At 45.6% G+C, this 17,382-nt stretch overlaps 1 protein-coding gene and 1 long non-coding RNA gene across 9 annotated transcripts in view; one reads left to right on the plus strand and one right to left on the minus strand.

The window, feature by feature from the left end:
• The window catches only part of LOC149982581 (uncharacterized), a 338,493-nt gene that overhangs the window by 279,936 nt on the left and 41,175 nt on the right, over positions 1-17,382 (minus strand). The gene's annotated exons all lie outside the window — the stretch shown is intronic.
• foxp4 (forkhead box P4) overlaps positions 1-17,382 on the plus strand; it is a 201,183-nt gene that overhangs the window by 83,416 nt on the left and 100,385 nt on the right. For all 8 annotated transcript variants that reach the window (XM_090241240.1, XM_036983565.2, XM_090241238.1 and 5 more), the window contains exon 2: positions 3,827-4,007. In XM_090241240.1, the coding sequence (XP_090097366.1) occupies positions 3,837-4,007 (171 nt within the window). In that variant the 5' untranslated portion in view covers positions 3,827-3,836. The remainder of the gene's footprint in view (positions 1-3,826; positions 4,008-17,382) is intronic.

Consider the following 17,382-nt stretch of genomic DNA (forward strand, 5'->3'; position numbering starts at 1 on the left):
AGGAAGCTCTTCTGCTCTGCCAGAAACACATAAAGCGATGTGTGTGTGCTGCGTTGTCTGTCTCGCAGCTCTAATCAAAGGTAGATTTATGCCTGTGCCTCTCCTCTGACCTCCTATTACTATAGCTATATACACCCATTACAGGATATGACATAGTACACACCCATTAGAGCACCATAGTGTACCACACAGCCCTGTGTGTGTGTGTGTGATTGTTCATGCGTACGCGTGTGTCTACCTGTATAAAAGTGACAGGTCCCTCCTTCAACCCTCGTTCACCTCCATACTCTCTCTGCAAACTCTCTCTCTCTTTCTCTCTATCTCTTCCACTCCTGGAGGTATGCGGTAGAGAGAGAGGCAGTGATAGCTAGTAGACAGTGATTCATGGTTAGAGAGGCGTATGAAGCGTCTGCTGTGGGATGAAGTCAATGAGCTGTACAGTCTGGAGGAAACTCAATCTGTGCCTGAAGACCCTTAAAGACCTTCTAATGCACTCAGCACAACATAGGATCAGCTACTATACCTGTTCTGGAGGGAGGGAGGTAGACTACTGGCCACACATAACTGTCTTCACCTCACACAGAGAGAGCGAGAGAGAGAGAGAGAGAGAGTGAGAGAGTGAGAGAGAGAGAGGTATTGAGTTCTTAAACTTGAATTTTTTCACAAGGACTTATACAGGATACTAACCTTAACATCAAAACCTTCAATCCAAATCAAAATTCCAGACCTAAAACCTTGATTTTGGACAAAATGACTTGAATGGACTATTACTACCAAGGACTATCAAAAACAAAACTTCTATCATACCAAAACCTGCAGAACAAACACAGCGGAACCTGGAAATACCACCCAACACAACACTGAGTGAGTAATGTTCAGTCTAAACCTACTTCTGAAGCCAAAAAATAAAAGACAATAATCCCACCTCCTCCTAACAGCCCCCCTGTCAGGTCCCCTGATAGCTCTCCTGACAACCCCCACACATCCTGAGGACACACAAAAGACAGAGATTGTGCCCCTCGTTGACTCAAAAGCTGTCATCAATGCAAAGGGTGTCTACTTTGAAGAATCTCAAATATAAAATATATTTTGATTTGTTTAACACTTTTTTGGTTACTACATGATTCCATGTCTGTTATTTCATAGTTTTGATGTCTTCATTATTATTCTACAATGTAAAAAATAGTAAAAAATAAAGAAAACCCTGGAATGAGTAGGTGTGTCCAAACTTTTGACAATAGTCAAATGTCTACTGATTGCTGATGATCTGGTGCTTCTGTCCCCAACCAAGGAGGGCCTACAGCAGCATCTAGATCTTCTGCACAGATTCTGTCAGACCTGGGCCCTGACAGTAAATCTCAGTAAGACAAAAATAATGGTGTTCCAAAAAAGGTCCAGTTGCCAGGACTACAAATACACATTCCATCTAGACACCATTGCCCTAGAGCACACAAAAACCTATACATATCTTGTCCTAAACATCAGCGCCACAGGTAACTTCCACGATCTGAGAGACAAGGTAAGACAAGCCTTCTATGCCATCAAAATGAACATAGAATTCGACATACCAATTAGGATGAATCAAAATCCTTTTATGGTTGTGAGGTCAGGGGTCCACTCACCAACCAAGAATTCACAAAATTGGACAAACACCTAATTGAGACTGCATACAGAATTCTGCAAAAAAATATTATCTGTGTACAACTTAAAACACCAAATAATGCATACAGAGCAGAATTAGGCCGATACCCGCTAATTATCAAAATCCAGAAAAGAGCCGTTCAATTCTACAACCACCTAAAAGGAAGCGATTCCCAAACCTTCCATAATAAAGCCATCACCTACAGATAAATTAACCTGGAGAAGAGTCCCCTAAGCAAGCTGGTCCCGTTCACAAACACAAACAGACCCAAAAGAGCCCCAGGACAGCAACACAATTGGACCCAACCAAATCATGCGAAAACAAAAAGATAATTACTTGACACATTGGAAAGAATTAACAAAAAAACTGAGCAAACTAGAAGGCTATTTGGCCCTAAACAGAGAGTACAGAGTGGAAGAATAGCTGACAACTGTGACTGACCCAAAATTAAGGAAATCTTTGACTATGTACAGACTCAGTGAGCATAGCTTTGCTATTGAGAAAGGCTGTCGTAGGCAGACCTGGCTCTCAAGAGAAGACAGGCTATGTGCACACTGCCCACAAAATGAGGTGGAAACTGAGCTGCACTTCCTAACCTCCTGCCAAGTGTATGACCATATTAGAGACACATATTTCCCTCAGATTACACAGATCCACAAAGAATTAAAAAACAAATACCTATTTTGATAAACTCCCATATCTACTGGGTGAAATACCACAGTGTGCCATCACAGCAGCAAGATGTGACCTGTTGCCACAAGAAAAATGCAACCAGTGAAGAACAAACACCATTGTAAATACAACCCATATTTATGTTTATTTATTTTCCCTTTTGTACTTTAACTATTTGCACATCATTACAACACTGTATATAGACATAATATGACATTTGAAAATGTCTTTATTCTTTTGGATATTTTTGTGAGTATTATGTTTACTGTTCATTTTTTAATGTTTATTTCACTTTTGTTTATTATCTATTTCAATTGCTTTGGCAATGTAAACATATGTTTCCCATGCCAATAAAGCCCCTTTAATTTAATTGAGAGATAGAGACAAGGCTTAAAGAGCCACGCAACTCCCAATAGCCGTCTGTCAAAAAGCACAACTTTGACAATAACCAGAGATGCCGTGCGTGTGTGTGTGTGTGTGTGTGTGTGTGTGTGTGTGTGTGTGTGTGTGTGTGTGTGCGCAGAGTAGGGTTGTCTTTGAGGGGAGGATGTTTGATGCGTGTTCTTAGGGTCCCTCTAATTAGAACGCTCTCCTTCGACAAACACAACAAAACGCGCCCCTCCTGAGTTTGTTGTTGTTTTTGAAAATACAAAGCTCGCTAACACAGGGAGCGGGGATGCATTTGCCATCGTTAAGAGAAAGCGTGAGCGTGGGAGAGTGGGAAGGAGAGACAGAAACAGAGAGAAAGTGAAGGAACAAGAGAGACGTTTGGAAAACACAACAATCTTCAGATGAGCTGGGCCTGTGAACTGTTAATGATGAGCCCAATCTCTGATTTCTGCAACCAGTTTTAGAAATAAACTTTCTCTGTGTTTGCTTCTGCCAGGGGGGCACAACATTCCATATGGTGGCATTCCGCCCATTGTGTGAGAAACCCTGTGTCTGTATGTGTGTTCCACCTGCCTTCGGAGAGAATTAATGTTTTATTTTTCTCCAAGACAAGAGCAGGTGAGATCGCTGGGGGTGCTGCTAATAGAATATATGTGGAAAAACAAAGGGCTGTGTATGTGTTGCTTAGTCATGAGTATGTGGTGTAAAGGACAAACTGTATTAGTTCACCGCAACATCAGCTGACAACCTCAAATCACACTGAAGCATCTTCCCTTCCTGCAGCCCCTCCCTGACATTAGTCCTACAGGCCAAACCTCAGGCTGCCCTCTTCCTTCCCTCCTCCCTTGTCCTCTTAAGCCCTCTCCTCCCCCCTTACCTTTGGTCCCTCTTCACACATATATCACCTTCTCACTCACCCCCATCCCCTCACCCCTGGCCCTACAGTCAAATCTGTGTGTGAGCAACACTGTGTCCCCTCTCTCTCTCTCTCTCTCTCTCTCTCTCTCTCTCTCTCTCTCTCTCTCTCTCTCTCTCTCTCTCTGTTGTTCGTTGACCCATGGCTGCATTCGTTCACCGTCACCTAATCTCTGTTTGTCTTTCTTTCTCCTCCCTCGCTCCCAGGTGCCACGTGATGATGGTGGAATCAGCCTCTGAGACCATTCGAACTACGACCTCCAATCAGAACGGAGTCAGCAACCTCAGCAGCCAATTGGATGGCGGGGGAGGGAGAGAAGGCGGGTCCAACGGAGACAACAATGGGGAGATCAGCCCAGTGGACCTACTGCACCTCCAGCAGCAACAGGTGTGTGTGTGTGTGCACTTCATGCTCAGTTGTTTGTGCTTGTGCGCCTGTGTGTGTTTGAGTAGTTGTCTAACACCCAACAGATGTGCAACATATATTATTATTGTTTAGAAGAACTATGTACAGTCGTTTACATGATGTAATTCTGATTCTCCCAATATGTTGAGAAGACGTGCTGACATATAGATGGCAAATAAAACATATGTCCATCTTATTGCAGTCAGATCCCTGGAAGCTTTTAACTATGTGACAAATTGCATCATCTTCACTTCATTTTCACTCTCTCCACTGGAGAAACGACTTGTTTCATTAAGGCGCGTGTGTGTGTGTGTGTGTGTGTGTGTGTGTGTGTGTGTGTGTGTGTGTGTGTGTGTGTGTGTGTGTGTGTGTGTGTGTGTGTGTGTGTGTGTGTGTGTGTGTGTGTGTGTGTTTGTGTGTGTGTGTGTGTGTGTTTGCATTTGATAACTGAAAAACACTGTATTTATTGGTGTGGGTTTGTGTGGACAAGCTTGTGTATGTGTGTGTTTTATTTCAAGGTTGGTGACACAATAGCGTGATGTGGTTGGTGTTGCGCTGTTTTAGTTCCCCCTGGTGCGTCAGTGTTTCCCCTCCCCTAGCCACTGTATCAGATAGAATTTCCGTGCTTCCTGGAGTTCCTTGGCTGAAAATCCACATTTGTTTCCCGTTATCCCAGATCCCCAAATTCCTCCTCCCTGACTCTCTATACTGCCAGACTAGTGACATCACACACACGCACATACTGTAGATAGGCCTATAAACAGGATAACATTATTTGAGTTGAGGCCCCTATATGAAAAGAGCAGCAGAGTAACTATAGTGGTTATAATGAGGGTGGATTATGTAAATGAGAACTTCTACTTCTCCACTCTTATCTTTTCTCTTTCTACCTTCTCCCTCCTCCCTGGTTTTCTGACTGCATCCTCCCTCTGTTTCCTCTGAAACCTCCAGCACTGGATACAAACCCTCAGCCGTACCTCACACAAGTAGCTCTTTATTCTGTGGCCCCGTCTCTTTTTTTCTGTGTTGTTGCACCTGCGTGTCTGGGTGTGCGTCTGTGTGTGTATGCAGTGGTTATTTCCTCCCTTATATGCCTTACCAACCTCAAACATACCACCCTCTCGCTTTCTATCTTTCCCTCTCTTCCTCTCTCTCTCACTCTCTCTCTCTGTCTCTCTCTTTCCTCTCTTCCTCTCTCATTCCCTCTGTCTCTCTCCTTCCCTCTCTTCTTCTCTCACTCTCTCTCTCTGTCTCTCTCTTTCCCTCTCTTCCTCTCTCATTCCCTCTGTCGCTCTCTTTCCTCTCTTCCTCTCTCATTCCCTCTCTTCCCTCTCTTCCCCTGTCTCTCTCTTTCCCTCTCTTCCTCTCTCCCTCTCTCTCTCTCTTTCCCTCTCTTCCTCTCCCTCTCTTCCTCTCTCGCGCCCTCTCTTCCTCTCCCTCTCTTCCTCTCTCGCGCCCTCTCTGCTTGACGGAAGGGAATCTCCTCTAGTTCCTGGAGTTACAGTCGGTCTAGTCAGAATCTCTACTGTGTATCTAATTTATCATACCATGATGGAATGGAGATATTTACATCTGTCTGTCTCTCTCTCTCCTTCTCTTTCGCTCCATGAAGAGTAGAACAGTGATCTGTGTATTTATGTTCTCCTGTCATCACCACTCAATACACCCCACTCCCCCCTCTCCAGCCCAGATCTGAGTTCCGTGCCAGTAAGCATTGCATGGTCCTTTTGATATCACAGCTATACCTTAAATACCCATTTTCTACCCCTTTATCTCTCTCTTTCCCTTTTTCTCCTAACCTCCTCTAATCTCCTCATCCACCTGAAGTACAGAGCAGTGTAGGTGGTTAAACACCCTGTTTAGACGCACTGAAACAGAGAGGAACCACTGAGACTCTTTACACGCACGCACATACAAACACACCCCTTACAGAAAAAACACATGAATTTCACGTGATCACATGTGAAGTGTGTGTGTTTTCATGTGATCATGTTATGTTATATGAAGTTAATTTGATAACATGAAACTACACATGTGAAATTGTGTGATATTCCACATGTAAAATCATGAGACACACACACACAGTGCTCTTCACAGGCGGCGTTGTCAGAATACAATGCCGTCTCTCCCTGGGCCCCTTGGGAGCCTGGGAAAAATCACAGCCATCTCCAGCCGTCAAACCCCTCCACGGCCTCTCTCTCTCTTTCTCTCTCTCTCTCTCTCTCTCTCTCTCTCTCTCTCTCTCTCTCTTTCACTCTCTTTTTGGTCAGAGCAGCAGGTCGCAGGGTAAAGTGAGGGAAGGGTATTGATAGGGCTGGGCGATATGGCCAAAATATAATATCCCAATTGTGGTATTAAATGATGGTATTAGATGGTGTTTTGTTTTTCAATTATAAAAGTGTGCTTTCATTTTGCTTGATGAGTTATTCATGACCCTATGATGGCAACACATACACTGTACATCTAAGTCATTTCAATGTGTCTTTCTCTATTCTGATTGTTTTATACTGTTCACTTAAACTTAAACCCTAAATTATTTTCAGCATTTTCAAAAATAAAATGCATTTCATGCACTAATTTGATCATTTTCGGACTGCACAATATAGGCAAAAAAATATGCCTTCTTTTTAACCAAATATTGCAATTACTACTTGACTTGCGACTTGTGTGAACTGTTGAAATCATGGAAATATAATGATTATTCAAATTCTATAGTTAGATTATAATAGTGGGCACTTTGAATACAGTGTTTGACATGACAACGAACTCAGAAAGCCAGGGAGGAGCTATTGTGACAGGGTAGGAACCAAAGTGTTGGTCAGTGTTTCCTAGGGTACCCTATAATCTTTGACTACATTAAATGTTTTCTCTTAGCTACTTCATGTAGCTAACATATTAATGCATCGCCTATTCCTCTTTGATTTAGAAGATACTGTTGCACAAACACCTCCCACACATGTGGTGACCTCACCTGGTTTAAATGGTGTCTCTAGAGACAAAACCTCTCTCATCGTCACTCAATGCCTAGGTTAACCTCCACTGTATTAACATCCTACCAAACCCTTGTCTGTACATTTTGCCTTGAATCTATTCTTCCGCGCCCAGAAACCAGTTCTCATAGCCTTTAGCCCTACCCTTATCCTACTCCTCCTCTGTTCTTCTGGTGATGTAGAGGTTAACCCAGGCCCTGCAGCGCCTAGCTCCACTCCCATTCCCCAGGCGCTCTCATTTGTTGACTTCTGTAACCGTAAAAGCCTTGGTTTCATGCATGTTAACATTAGAAGCCTCCTCCCTAAGTTTGTTTTATTCACTGCTTTAGCACACATTTCCATCCCCTAACTATAACATTTCCCGACAAGATAGAACTGCTAAAGGGGGCGGAGTTGCAATCTACTGCAGAGATAGCCTGCAGAGTTCTGTCATACTATCCAGGTCTGTGCCCAAACAATTCGAGCTTCTACTTTTAAAAATATACCTTTCCAGAAACAAGTTTCTCACCGTTGCCACTTGTTATAGACCACCTTCAGCCCCCAGCTGTGCCCTGGACACCATATGTGAATTGATTGCCCCCATCTATCTTCAGAGCTCGTACTGTTAGGTGACCTAAACTGGGACATGCGTAACACTCCGGCCGTCCTACTATCTAAGCTCCTCAATCTCACACAAATGATCAATGAACCTACCAGGTACAACCCCAAATCCGTAAACACGGGCACCCTCATAGATATCATCCTAACCAACCTGCCCTCCAAATACACCTCTGCTGTCTTCAGGATCTCAGCAATCACTGCCTCATTGCCTGCGTCCGTAATGGGTCTGCGGTCAAACGACCACCCCTCATCACTGTCAAACGCTCTCTAAAACACTTCTGCGAGCAGGCCTTTCTAATCGACCTGACCCGGGTATCCTGGAAGGATATTGACCTCATTCCATCAGTAGAGGATGCCTGGTTATTCTTTAAAAGTGCTTTCCTCACCATCTTTAATAAGCATGCCCCGTTCAAAAAATGTAGAACCAGGAACAGATATAGCCCCTGGTTCACTCCAGACCTGACTGCCCTTGACCAGCACAAAAACATCCTGTGGCGTACTGCATTAGCATCGAATAGCCCCCACGATATGCAACTTTTCAGGGAATATAGGAAACAATATACTCAGGCAGTTAGGAAAGCTAAGGCTAGCTTTTTCAAACAGAAATTGGCATCCTGAAGCACAAACTCCAAAAAATTATGGGACTGTAAAGTCCATAGAGAATAAGAGCCCCCCCCCCCCCCCCCCCCCCCCCCAACTGCCCACTGCACTGTGGCTAGGAAACACTGTCACCACCGATAAATCCACAATAATTGAGAATTTCAGTAAGCATTTTTACCTGGCATTTTTACCATGCTTTCTACCTGGCTACCCCTACCCCGGTCAACAGCCCTGCACCCCCACAGCAACCGCCCAAACCTCCCCCATTTCTCCTTCACCCAAATACAGATAACTGATGTTCTGAAAGAGTTGCAAAAATCTGGACCCCTTCAAATCAGCCAGGCTAGACAATCTGGACCCTCTCTTTCTAAAATGATCTGCCGAAATGGTTGCAACCCCTATTACTAGCCTGTTCAAACTCTCTTTCGTATCGTCTGAGATCCCCCAAAGATTGGAAAGCTGCCACAGTCATCCCCCTCTTCAAAGGGGAGACACTCTAAACCCAAACTGTTACGTAGCCATATCTATCCTACCCTGCCTTTCTAAGGTCTTCGAAAGCCAAATTAACAAACAGATCACCGACCAGATCCTACCTACCAGAGTACCTTCTCCTCTATGCAATCAGGTTTCCGAGTTGGTCATGGGTGCACCTCAGCCACGCTCAAGGTCCTAAACAATATCATAACCGCCACCGATAAAAGACAATACTATGCAGCCATATTCATCGACCTGGCTATCGATTTAGACTCTGTCAATCACCACATTCTTATCGGCAGACTCAACAGCCTTGGTTTCTCAAATGACTGCCTTGCCTGGTTCACCAACTACTTCTCAGACAGAGTTCAGTGTGTCAAATCGGAGGGCCTGTTGTCGGGACCTCTGGCAGTCTCTATGGGGGTGCCACAGGGTTCAATTTTCGGGCCGATTCTTTTCTCTGTATACATCAGTGATGTCGCTCTTGCTGCTGGTGATTCTCTGATCCACCACTACGCAGACTACACCATTCTGTATACTTCTGGCCATTCTTTGGACACTGTGTTAACTAACCTCCAGATGAGCTTCAATGCCATACAACTCTCCTTCCGTGGCCTCCAACTGCTCTTAAATGCAAGTAGAACTAAATGCATTGTCTTCAACCGATCGCTGCCCGCATCTGCCCACCCGTCCAGCATCACTACTCTGGACGGTTCTGACTACAAATACCTAGTTGTATGGTTAGACTGTAAACTCTCCAATCCAAAATTAAATCTAGAATCAGCTTCCTATTTCGCAACAAAGCATCCATCACTCATGCTGCCAAACATACCCTCGTAAAGCTGACTATACTACCGATCCTTGACTTTGGCAATGTCATTTACAAAATAGCCTCCAACACTCTACTCAGACTGCATCCAATTTGCTATCACAGTTCCATCCGTTTTGTCACCAAAGCCCCATTTACTACCCACCACTGCGACCTGTATGCTCTCATTGGCTGGCCCTCGCTTCATATTTGTCGCCAAATCCACTGGCTCCTGATCATCTACAAGTCTCTGCTAGATAAAGTCCCCCCTTATCTGAGCACACTGGTCACCATAGCAGCACCCATCCGTAGCACACGCTCCAGAAGATATATCTCACTGGTCACCATAGCAGCACCCATCCGTAGCACACGCTCCAGAAGGTATATTTCACTGGTCACCCCCAATGCCAATTCCTAATTTGGCTGCCTTTCCTTCCAGTTCTCTGCTGCCAATGACTAGAACAAATTGCAATAATCACTGAAGCTGTAGGCTCATATCTCCCTCACTAACTTTAAGTATCAGCTGTCAGAGCAGCTTGCCGATCATTGCACCTGTACATAGCTCATCTGTAAATAGCCCATCCAACTACCTCATCCCCATAATTGTATTCTCCTTTGCACCCCAGTATCTCTACTTGCACATTCATCTTCTGCGCATCTATCACTCCGGTGTTTAATTTCTCAATTTTAATTACTTCGCCACTACGGCCTATTTATTGCCTTATCTCCCTAATATTACCTATTTGCACACACTGTATATAGCCTCTTTTGTGTTATTGACTGTACATTTGTTTATTCCATGTGTAACTCTGTGTTGTTGTTTGTGTCACACTGCTTTGCTTTATCTTGACCAGGTCGCAGTTGTAAATGAGAACTTGTTCTCAACTGGCCTCCCTGGTTAAATCAAGGTGAAATAGAAAATGGTGGAGCAACAACAACAGCGCTCTTTGAGTGACAGGGGAGGTGGTCTGTGTGGAAAGTGGCATGAAGAAAGAGAGAGAGCAGAGAGAGAGAAAGTGTATCACATTAACAAACCAAACATTGAAATACCGTTATAAAAGGTACAGTAAATACCCAAACTGGTCCATAAATACCGGTATCTACACTGAGTGTACAAAACATCAGGAACACCTGCTCTTTCCATGACATAGACTCACCAAGTAAATCCAGGTGAAAGAAGGATTTTTAAGCCTTGAGACATGGATTGTGTATGTGTGCAATTCAGAGGGTGAATTGGCAAGACAAAAGATTGAAGTGCCTTTGAACGGGGTATGGTAGTAGGTGCCAGGCGCACCAGTTTCAGTGTGTCAAGAACTGCAACGTTGCTGGGTTTTTGACGCTCAACATTTTCCTGTGTGTATCCAAAATGGTCCACCACCCAAAGGACATCCAGCCAACCTGACTCAATTGTGGGAAGCATTGGCGTCAACATGGACCAGCATTCCTATGGAACGCTTTCGGCACCTTGTAGCGTATGCCCCGACAAATTAAGTCTGTTCTAAGAGCAAAAGGGGGTACAACACAATATTAGGAAGGTGTTGCTAATGTTTTGTAAAGTCAGTGTTGTGAAATACTGTATACCGCCCAGCCCTAGGTAGTGAGAAGAGTGAAAGTGTAAAAGTGTAGGGTGTGTGAGAAAGAGAGCGAGAGAGTCCCTACAGGCAGGTAGATGTAACATAAGGGGAGTGGGTAAGAGGGTGAGAGAGATGGACGGGGGAATGGTGGAGGGAGGGAAGGCTGTGGGATAGAGGGAGAGGGGGTGGGGAGATGTAGGGAGGGGTGTATTTCTGAGACGTGTCAGAAAAGGGCGCCTGGGCCTCCCTGAGGAATGTGCCCTGTCTGCCTCTCCAGAAAGAACAGAACGAGAGAAAAGAGAGGGGACAGAGGAGAGGGGGGAAGTCCTGCCTCCCCACCCCGAGACCAGAGGGAGATGGAACAACTCAAGCTGTACCCCATACCCAGAAAGAAAAGCGCGAGAGAGAAAGAAAGAGAGCGCGTATGAGAGGAAGAACCAGGAGTGAACACAAGTGGAGCCCCCAGCTTCTCTCACAAAGCCAGGATTCCTGCATGTTGTTTTTTTCTCTCTCAATCTATTAAGTGTTCTTCACTTAAAATTCTCTCTTTCTTTCTCTCTCTCTTTCTTGCTCTATCACTTTCTACCCCTGACCAGATGACCTCTCGAGAGACAGCATGATGCTCCCTTTTTCTCTGAGGGGTGAGAGGAGGGAGGGAGCAGGAGGAGGTTGATTCCACAGGACTGTATGTTAAATTGTGCATAACAGGTTACAAACATCACCAGACAAATCCCTCCCAAAACTCAAAGCCCTCTTGTGTGCGCTTATTCACATGCATGGGTGTGTGTGTGTGTGTGTGTGTGTGTGTGTGTGTGTGTGTGTGTGTGTGTGTGTGTGTGTGTGTGTGTGTGTGTGTGTGTGTGTGTGTGTGTGTGTGCGCGTGTGTGTCTGACGAGAACCAGGTGTCTCCCTCGCGTTCCTTAATTTTTTTCCCCTTAGTATAGTATTTTTAATGTAGGCTTGATCACTAAGTGTTCACCAGTACCTCTATCCCTCCCTCTCTTTTATATTACCCCCTTCATTTCATTCTCTCTTTCTCCCCCCCTTTTCTCTCTGACATTCCACCTGCTGCAGAAGCCTGGGTCTCTGCCAGCCCACTGTGCAGGGGGTGAAAGAGAAAGAGAGAGAGTGAAAGAGAGAGGGAGGGAGAGAAAGGGGGGACCGAGGGAGAGAAAAGTGAAGCTCACTGCCACTGAAGTGCCATTTCCTCTTGGAGTGCCACTCAACTGTAAACGAAAATAAGGAAGGAAAAAGAGAGTGACTCACATTTCAGACTAAAACACAGTCAGCATAATTGACGTACACACACACACGCACACACACACACACACACACACACACACACACACACACACACACACACACACACACACACACACACACACACACACACACACACACACACACACACACACACACACTCAGAGACAGAGACAGAGACAGAGAGTCAGAGACAGATTGAAGTTAGGTCATTCGTGCCCTGGGAAGTTAGGGGAACATTGGGTGAAACAATGACCGTTTCAGAACAAGCTTTGAGTTTGGAAATCTATCTTCTCCCCCCCTTCTTCCTCCATATACAGTGGGGCAAAAAAGTATTTAGTCAGCCACCAATTGTGCAAGTTCTCCCACTTAAAAAGATGAGAGAGGCCTGTAATTTTCATCATTGGTACACTTCAACTATGACAGAGAAAATTAGAAAAAGAAATCCAGAAAATCACATTGTAGGATTTTTAATGAATTTATTTGCAAATTATGGTGGAAAATAAGTATTTGGTCACCTACAAACAAGCAAGATTTCTGGCTCTCACAGACCTGTAACTTCTTTAAGAGGCTCCTCTGTCCTCCACTCGTTACCTGTATTAATGGCACCTGTTTGAACTTGTTATCAGTATAAAAGATACCTGTCCACAACCTCAAACAGTCACACTCCAAACTCCACTATAGCCAAGACCAAAGAGCTGTCAAAGGACACCAGAAACAAAATTGTAGACCTGCACCAGGCTGGGAAGACTGAATCTGAAATAGGTAAGCAGCTTGGTTTGAAGAAATCAACTGTGGGAGCAATTATTAGGAAATGGAAGACATACAAGACCACTGATAATCTCCCTCGATCTGGGGCTCCACGCAAGATCCCACCCGTGGGGTCAAAATCTCTCTTCAGGTTCACTTCCAGGTCAGGGAGAGAGGGATAGATGGACAGGGCTGAGGCACAGAGGATGGAGAAGGAGGGCTGGCTAGAACAGAGTGTGCCGGGTAGAGGAGGGAGGGGTGTGTGTGCATATGTTTAAACTCAGTTCTAATATCTATTCTCTGATTGGACAGAGGTGATTCTGACAAAGCATAGAAACCTCAATAACACCAGTGACTGTGTGTGTGTGTGTGTGTATGTGACTGTGTGCTTATGTGGCTATGTGTGTATGTGACTGTGTGTGTTCTTGGGTGTGAACGTGTGTGTGTATGTGACTGTGTGTGTATGTGACTGTGTGTATGTGTATGTGAATGTGACTGTGTGCGAGTGTGACTGTGTGCATATGTGACTGTGTGTGTGTATGTGACTGTGTGTGTGCTTGGGTGTGAACGTGTGTGTGTATGTGACTGTGTGTATGTGTATGTGAATGTGACTGTGTGCGTATGTGACTGTGTGTATGTGACTGTGTGTGTGCTTGGGTGTGAACGTGTGTGTGTATGTGACTGTGTGTGTGCTTGGGTGTGAACGTGTGTGTGTATGTGACTGTGTGTGTATGTGACTGTGTGCGTATGTGACTGTGTGTGTATGTGACTGTGCGTGTGCTTGGGTGTGAACGTGTGTATGTATGTGACTCTGTGTGTATGTGACTGTGTGTGTATGTGACTGTGTGCGTATGTGACTGTGTGCGTATGTGACTGTGTGCGTATGTGACTGTGTGCGAATGTGACTGTGTGCGTATGTGACTGTGTGTGTGTTTTTGGGCGGTAAATTGTGGGCCAGTCTGTGTTGGAGTGATGTCATCTCCTAAAAGCATTCCCGTGCTCTGACCTTGCCCTCACACTTTGTGTCTGGGGTCACCACAGGTCACCAGAGGTCACATAGGTTGGGGGAACAGGGGTCTAGGTGAGAGGGGGGAGGGGGGAACCGTTGCCTAGTGTCACAGTACACCCACTGCTGTTACCACGACGATACAAAGGGACATCCATAGTGCCCACTTCCTGTTGCATTCTTAAAAGGGGCCCCTTTCTTTATCTCCCTGTCTGTCTCCTCCCTCCCTCTCCTCACTCTCTCTTTTTTCTTTCTTCCTTTCATCCTCACCTTTCACTTTCTGTATATATTTTATCCACTATGGGCAGAATCCTAACTCAGAATCCTGACTCAGAATCCTAACTCAGAATCCTAACTCAGAATCCTAACTCAGAATCCTGACTCAGAATCCTAACTCAGAATCCTAACTCAGAATCCTAACTCAGAATCCTGACTCAGAATCCTAACTCAGAATCCTAACTCAGAATCCTAACTCAGAATCCTAACTCAGAATCCTAACTCAGAATCCTGACTTGAGCACTCCCCTTGACTTGAGAGCAAATCATGCATTGATGTCAATAGGATATTGATGCTAAAATGTGCGTTATCTCAAATGAGGATTGGGCCTTAGAAGCCTCCATCAATGACGATATGGGGTTGTGTGCAACTGAGAGTTTAGGGGAGAGGGAACAGTCAGACAGCCTAGGGGTTAGGAATAAATATTTATACACTTGCTATATGGTCAGGTTAGGGAAGAGCCAACACACACACTAATGGTTTATTCAGTTAAACACAAGTTTATGTTTTTTATTTAACCTTTATTTAACTAGATAAGTCAGTTAACAACAAATTCTACCCCGGCCAAACCCTAACGACACTGGGCGCCGCCTTATGGGACTCTCAATCACGGCCAGTTGTGATACAGCCTGGAATGGAACCAGGGTCTGTAGTGACGCCTCTTGCACTGAGATGCAGTGCCTTAGACTGCTGTGCCACTCGGGAGCCCTCAAATGAGACAGACGACGTCACAGAGTGGGGGGTTTCTTTAAAGATCATGTAATACTGACAATGTGGATTAAAGACACATGCACTCCTACAAACACACACACACACACACACACACACACACACTCCTGCTCAGATGAAACGTGCATGGAGATGAATGCCTTCCACGTGTCTCTCTCCTGCTCTCCGTCTTTTTCCCTTCCTCGCTCTGATAATCCATATTCCTGTTTTATGATTTTTTCACACATTGAGGCCTAATTGTGGAATGCTGGGATGTCATATTTATGGGGGATAATAAACAGAATTTACAGCTTTTTCCAAAGGAGCCTTTGAGCAGCCCAAGGATCCCATTCACCCTCTTATTTTTTATTCGATTGGGATTTTTCTCTCTTTTTCTTTTCTTTTTCTCTCTATCCTTTTTTCTCTTTCTCATTCATTCACTCACTCACTTTCTACCTCTCTCGCTCTCCCTCCTTCCCTTTATTTCTCTTTGTCCCTCCCTCTCTCTCTTAGCCTAGGTCCACCAAGCTGATTATCTTCTCTATCCCTTCTCGGCATGGCAGAAAGTGGTCGACTGTTCTGGGTTTGCAGCTGGAACTTTGTGGTCACGGCTTTATTTGACTTCTGACTCCATTCAGCCCCCTCTCTCTAGTGGCCGTCTAGGTAGCCCCCTCTCTCTAGTGGCCGTCTAGGTAGCCCCCTCTCTCTAGTGGCCGTCTAGGTAGCCCCCTCTCTCTAGTGGCCGTCTAGGTTGCCCCCTCTCTCTAGTGGCCGTCTAGGTAGCCGCCTCTCTCTAGTGGCCGTCTAGGTAGCCACCTCTCTCTAGTGGCCGTCTAGGTAGCCCCCTCTCTCTAGTGGCCGTCTAGGTAGCCCCCTCTCTCTAGTGGCCGTCTAGGTAGTTGTAGAGTAAAGGGCAGATCAGATCAGGAGACTTTTGAACTATGAATGAATGACTTACACTCTGAGAGGATCACAGGGAAGAAAGAAAAGCCCAGCAGAGAGTGATGTAGAGACAGAGAAAAAGGGGAGGATAGAGAAAGAGAAGGCCTTATTACCATGGACCTGTTTGGGTAGAAGTCCTTGTTGCCATGGACTTGTTTGGGTAGGCATGTACACACAGGCTGGTAAATACGACACACAAACACACACAAGCTGTTGAGTAAGCGTTTTCCCCTCGCTCAGGGCGAGAAGCAGTTGATTGTTGACACTCACACTAAGGTTCAAAGGCCATTGCCATGGTGATGACAGAGGCTCTTTCTGAAGTTGCCTTGTGGTGGGATCAGCAGACACACATACACACACACACACACACACACACACACACACACACACACACACCACACACACACACATACAAAGCTAGGGTCAGAGTGTTAGTGACGTGTCGTGGGTCAGAGTTGATGAGGTCAGTAGGCAGGGTGATGTGAGTGAGCAGAGCTCAATGCTCCCTCTGGGGTTAGGGCTATGAGGCATACGCTGCTGAGACCTGAGACAGGGTGAATGAAAGTACAAGAAAGCAGGGTCAGGGAGAGAATGGAAGGAAAAAGAGGGAGCGACAGAAAGTGAGGACGCCGAGAAGGGAGGAGGGAATGACAGTTGGGTGATCACCGTTGGTTGCGCTCATTTCCTATTGGCTAATGTCCACGTCAGGAAGCGGTGGCCATAATTGACACTAATTGGCGTGTGGTGTGTGGTGTGGTGTGTGTGTGTGTGTGTGTGTGTGTGTGAGTGTGCGTGTACTGTCGCAACGTTAGTCAGGGGGGTGTAGACACTTCCAGCAATAGGGGATCTCTGGTGCACTTTCCATAGCTCTGGACCCACAATGCACCACAGCACCAAGGGCCTGGCCAGTCATGGAGCAGGGGGAACTCTTTTTCCTTTCCCTCCCTCCCTCCCTCCCTCCCTCCCTCCCTCCCTCCCTCCCTCCCTCCCTCCCTCCCTCCCTCCCTCCCTCCCTCCCTCCCTCCCTCCCTCCCTCTCTTTCTCTCTCTTTCTGCCTCTCTTTCTCTCTCTTTCTTCCTCCTCTGTTCTCCCTTAATCTGGCCCCCAGTTCCACTCCAGGCTTAGAGAATAGAGACTACAACAGAAAGAGAGAGAGAACGACAAAAAGTGAAGAGGGAGGAAAGAAAAAAAGTGTAATACTCACAGCGCTACTCTCAACATAGTTACCCTGGAAACAGTGGAGGGCGTGGGGGTGCACACACACACACACACAGAATGGCTGCCGAGGCCTTTTTAAGTGTTGCTAATTAGCTTGCCTGCTTTGGCTCTTTGTGTGAGCCATCTTAAAGACAGATGAAAGTCAACAGGG

The sequence above is a fragment of the Oncorhynchus mykiss genome, chromosome 7 (genome assembly GCF_057628025.1).
Source record: "Oncorhynchus mykiss isolate SJ-2025 chromosome 7, ASM5762802v1, whole genome shotgun sequence".
Lineage (NCBI taxonomy): Eukaryota > Metazoa > Chordata > Actinopteri > Salmoniformes > Salmonidae > Oncorhynchus > Oncorhynchus mykiss.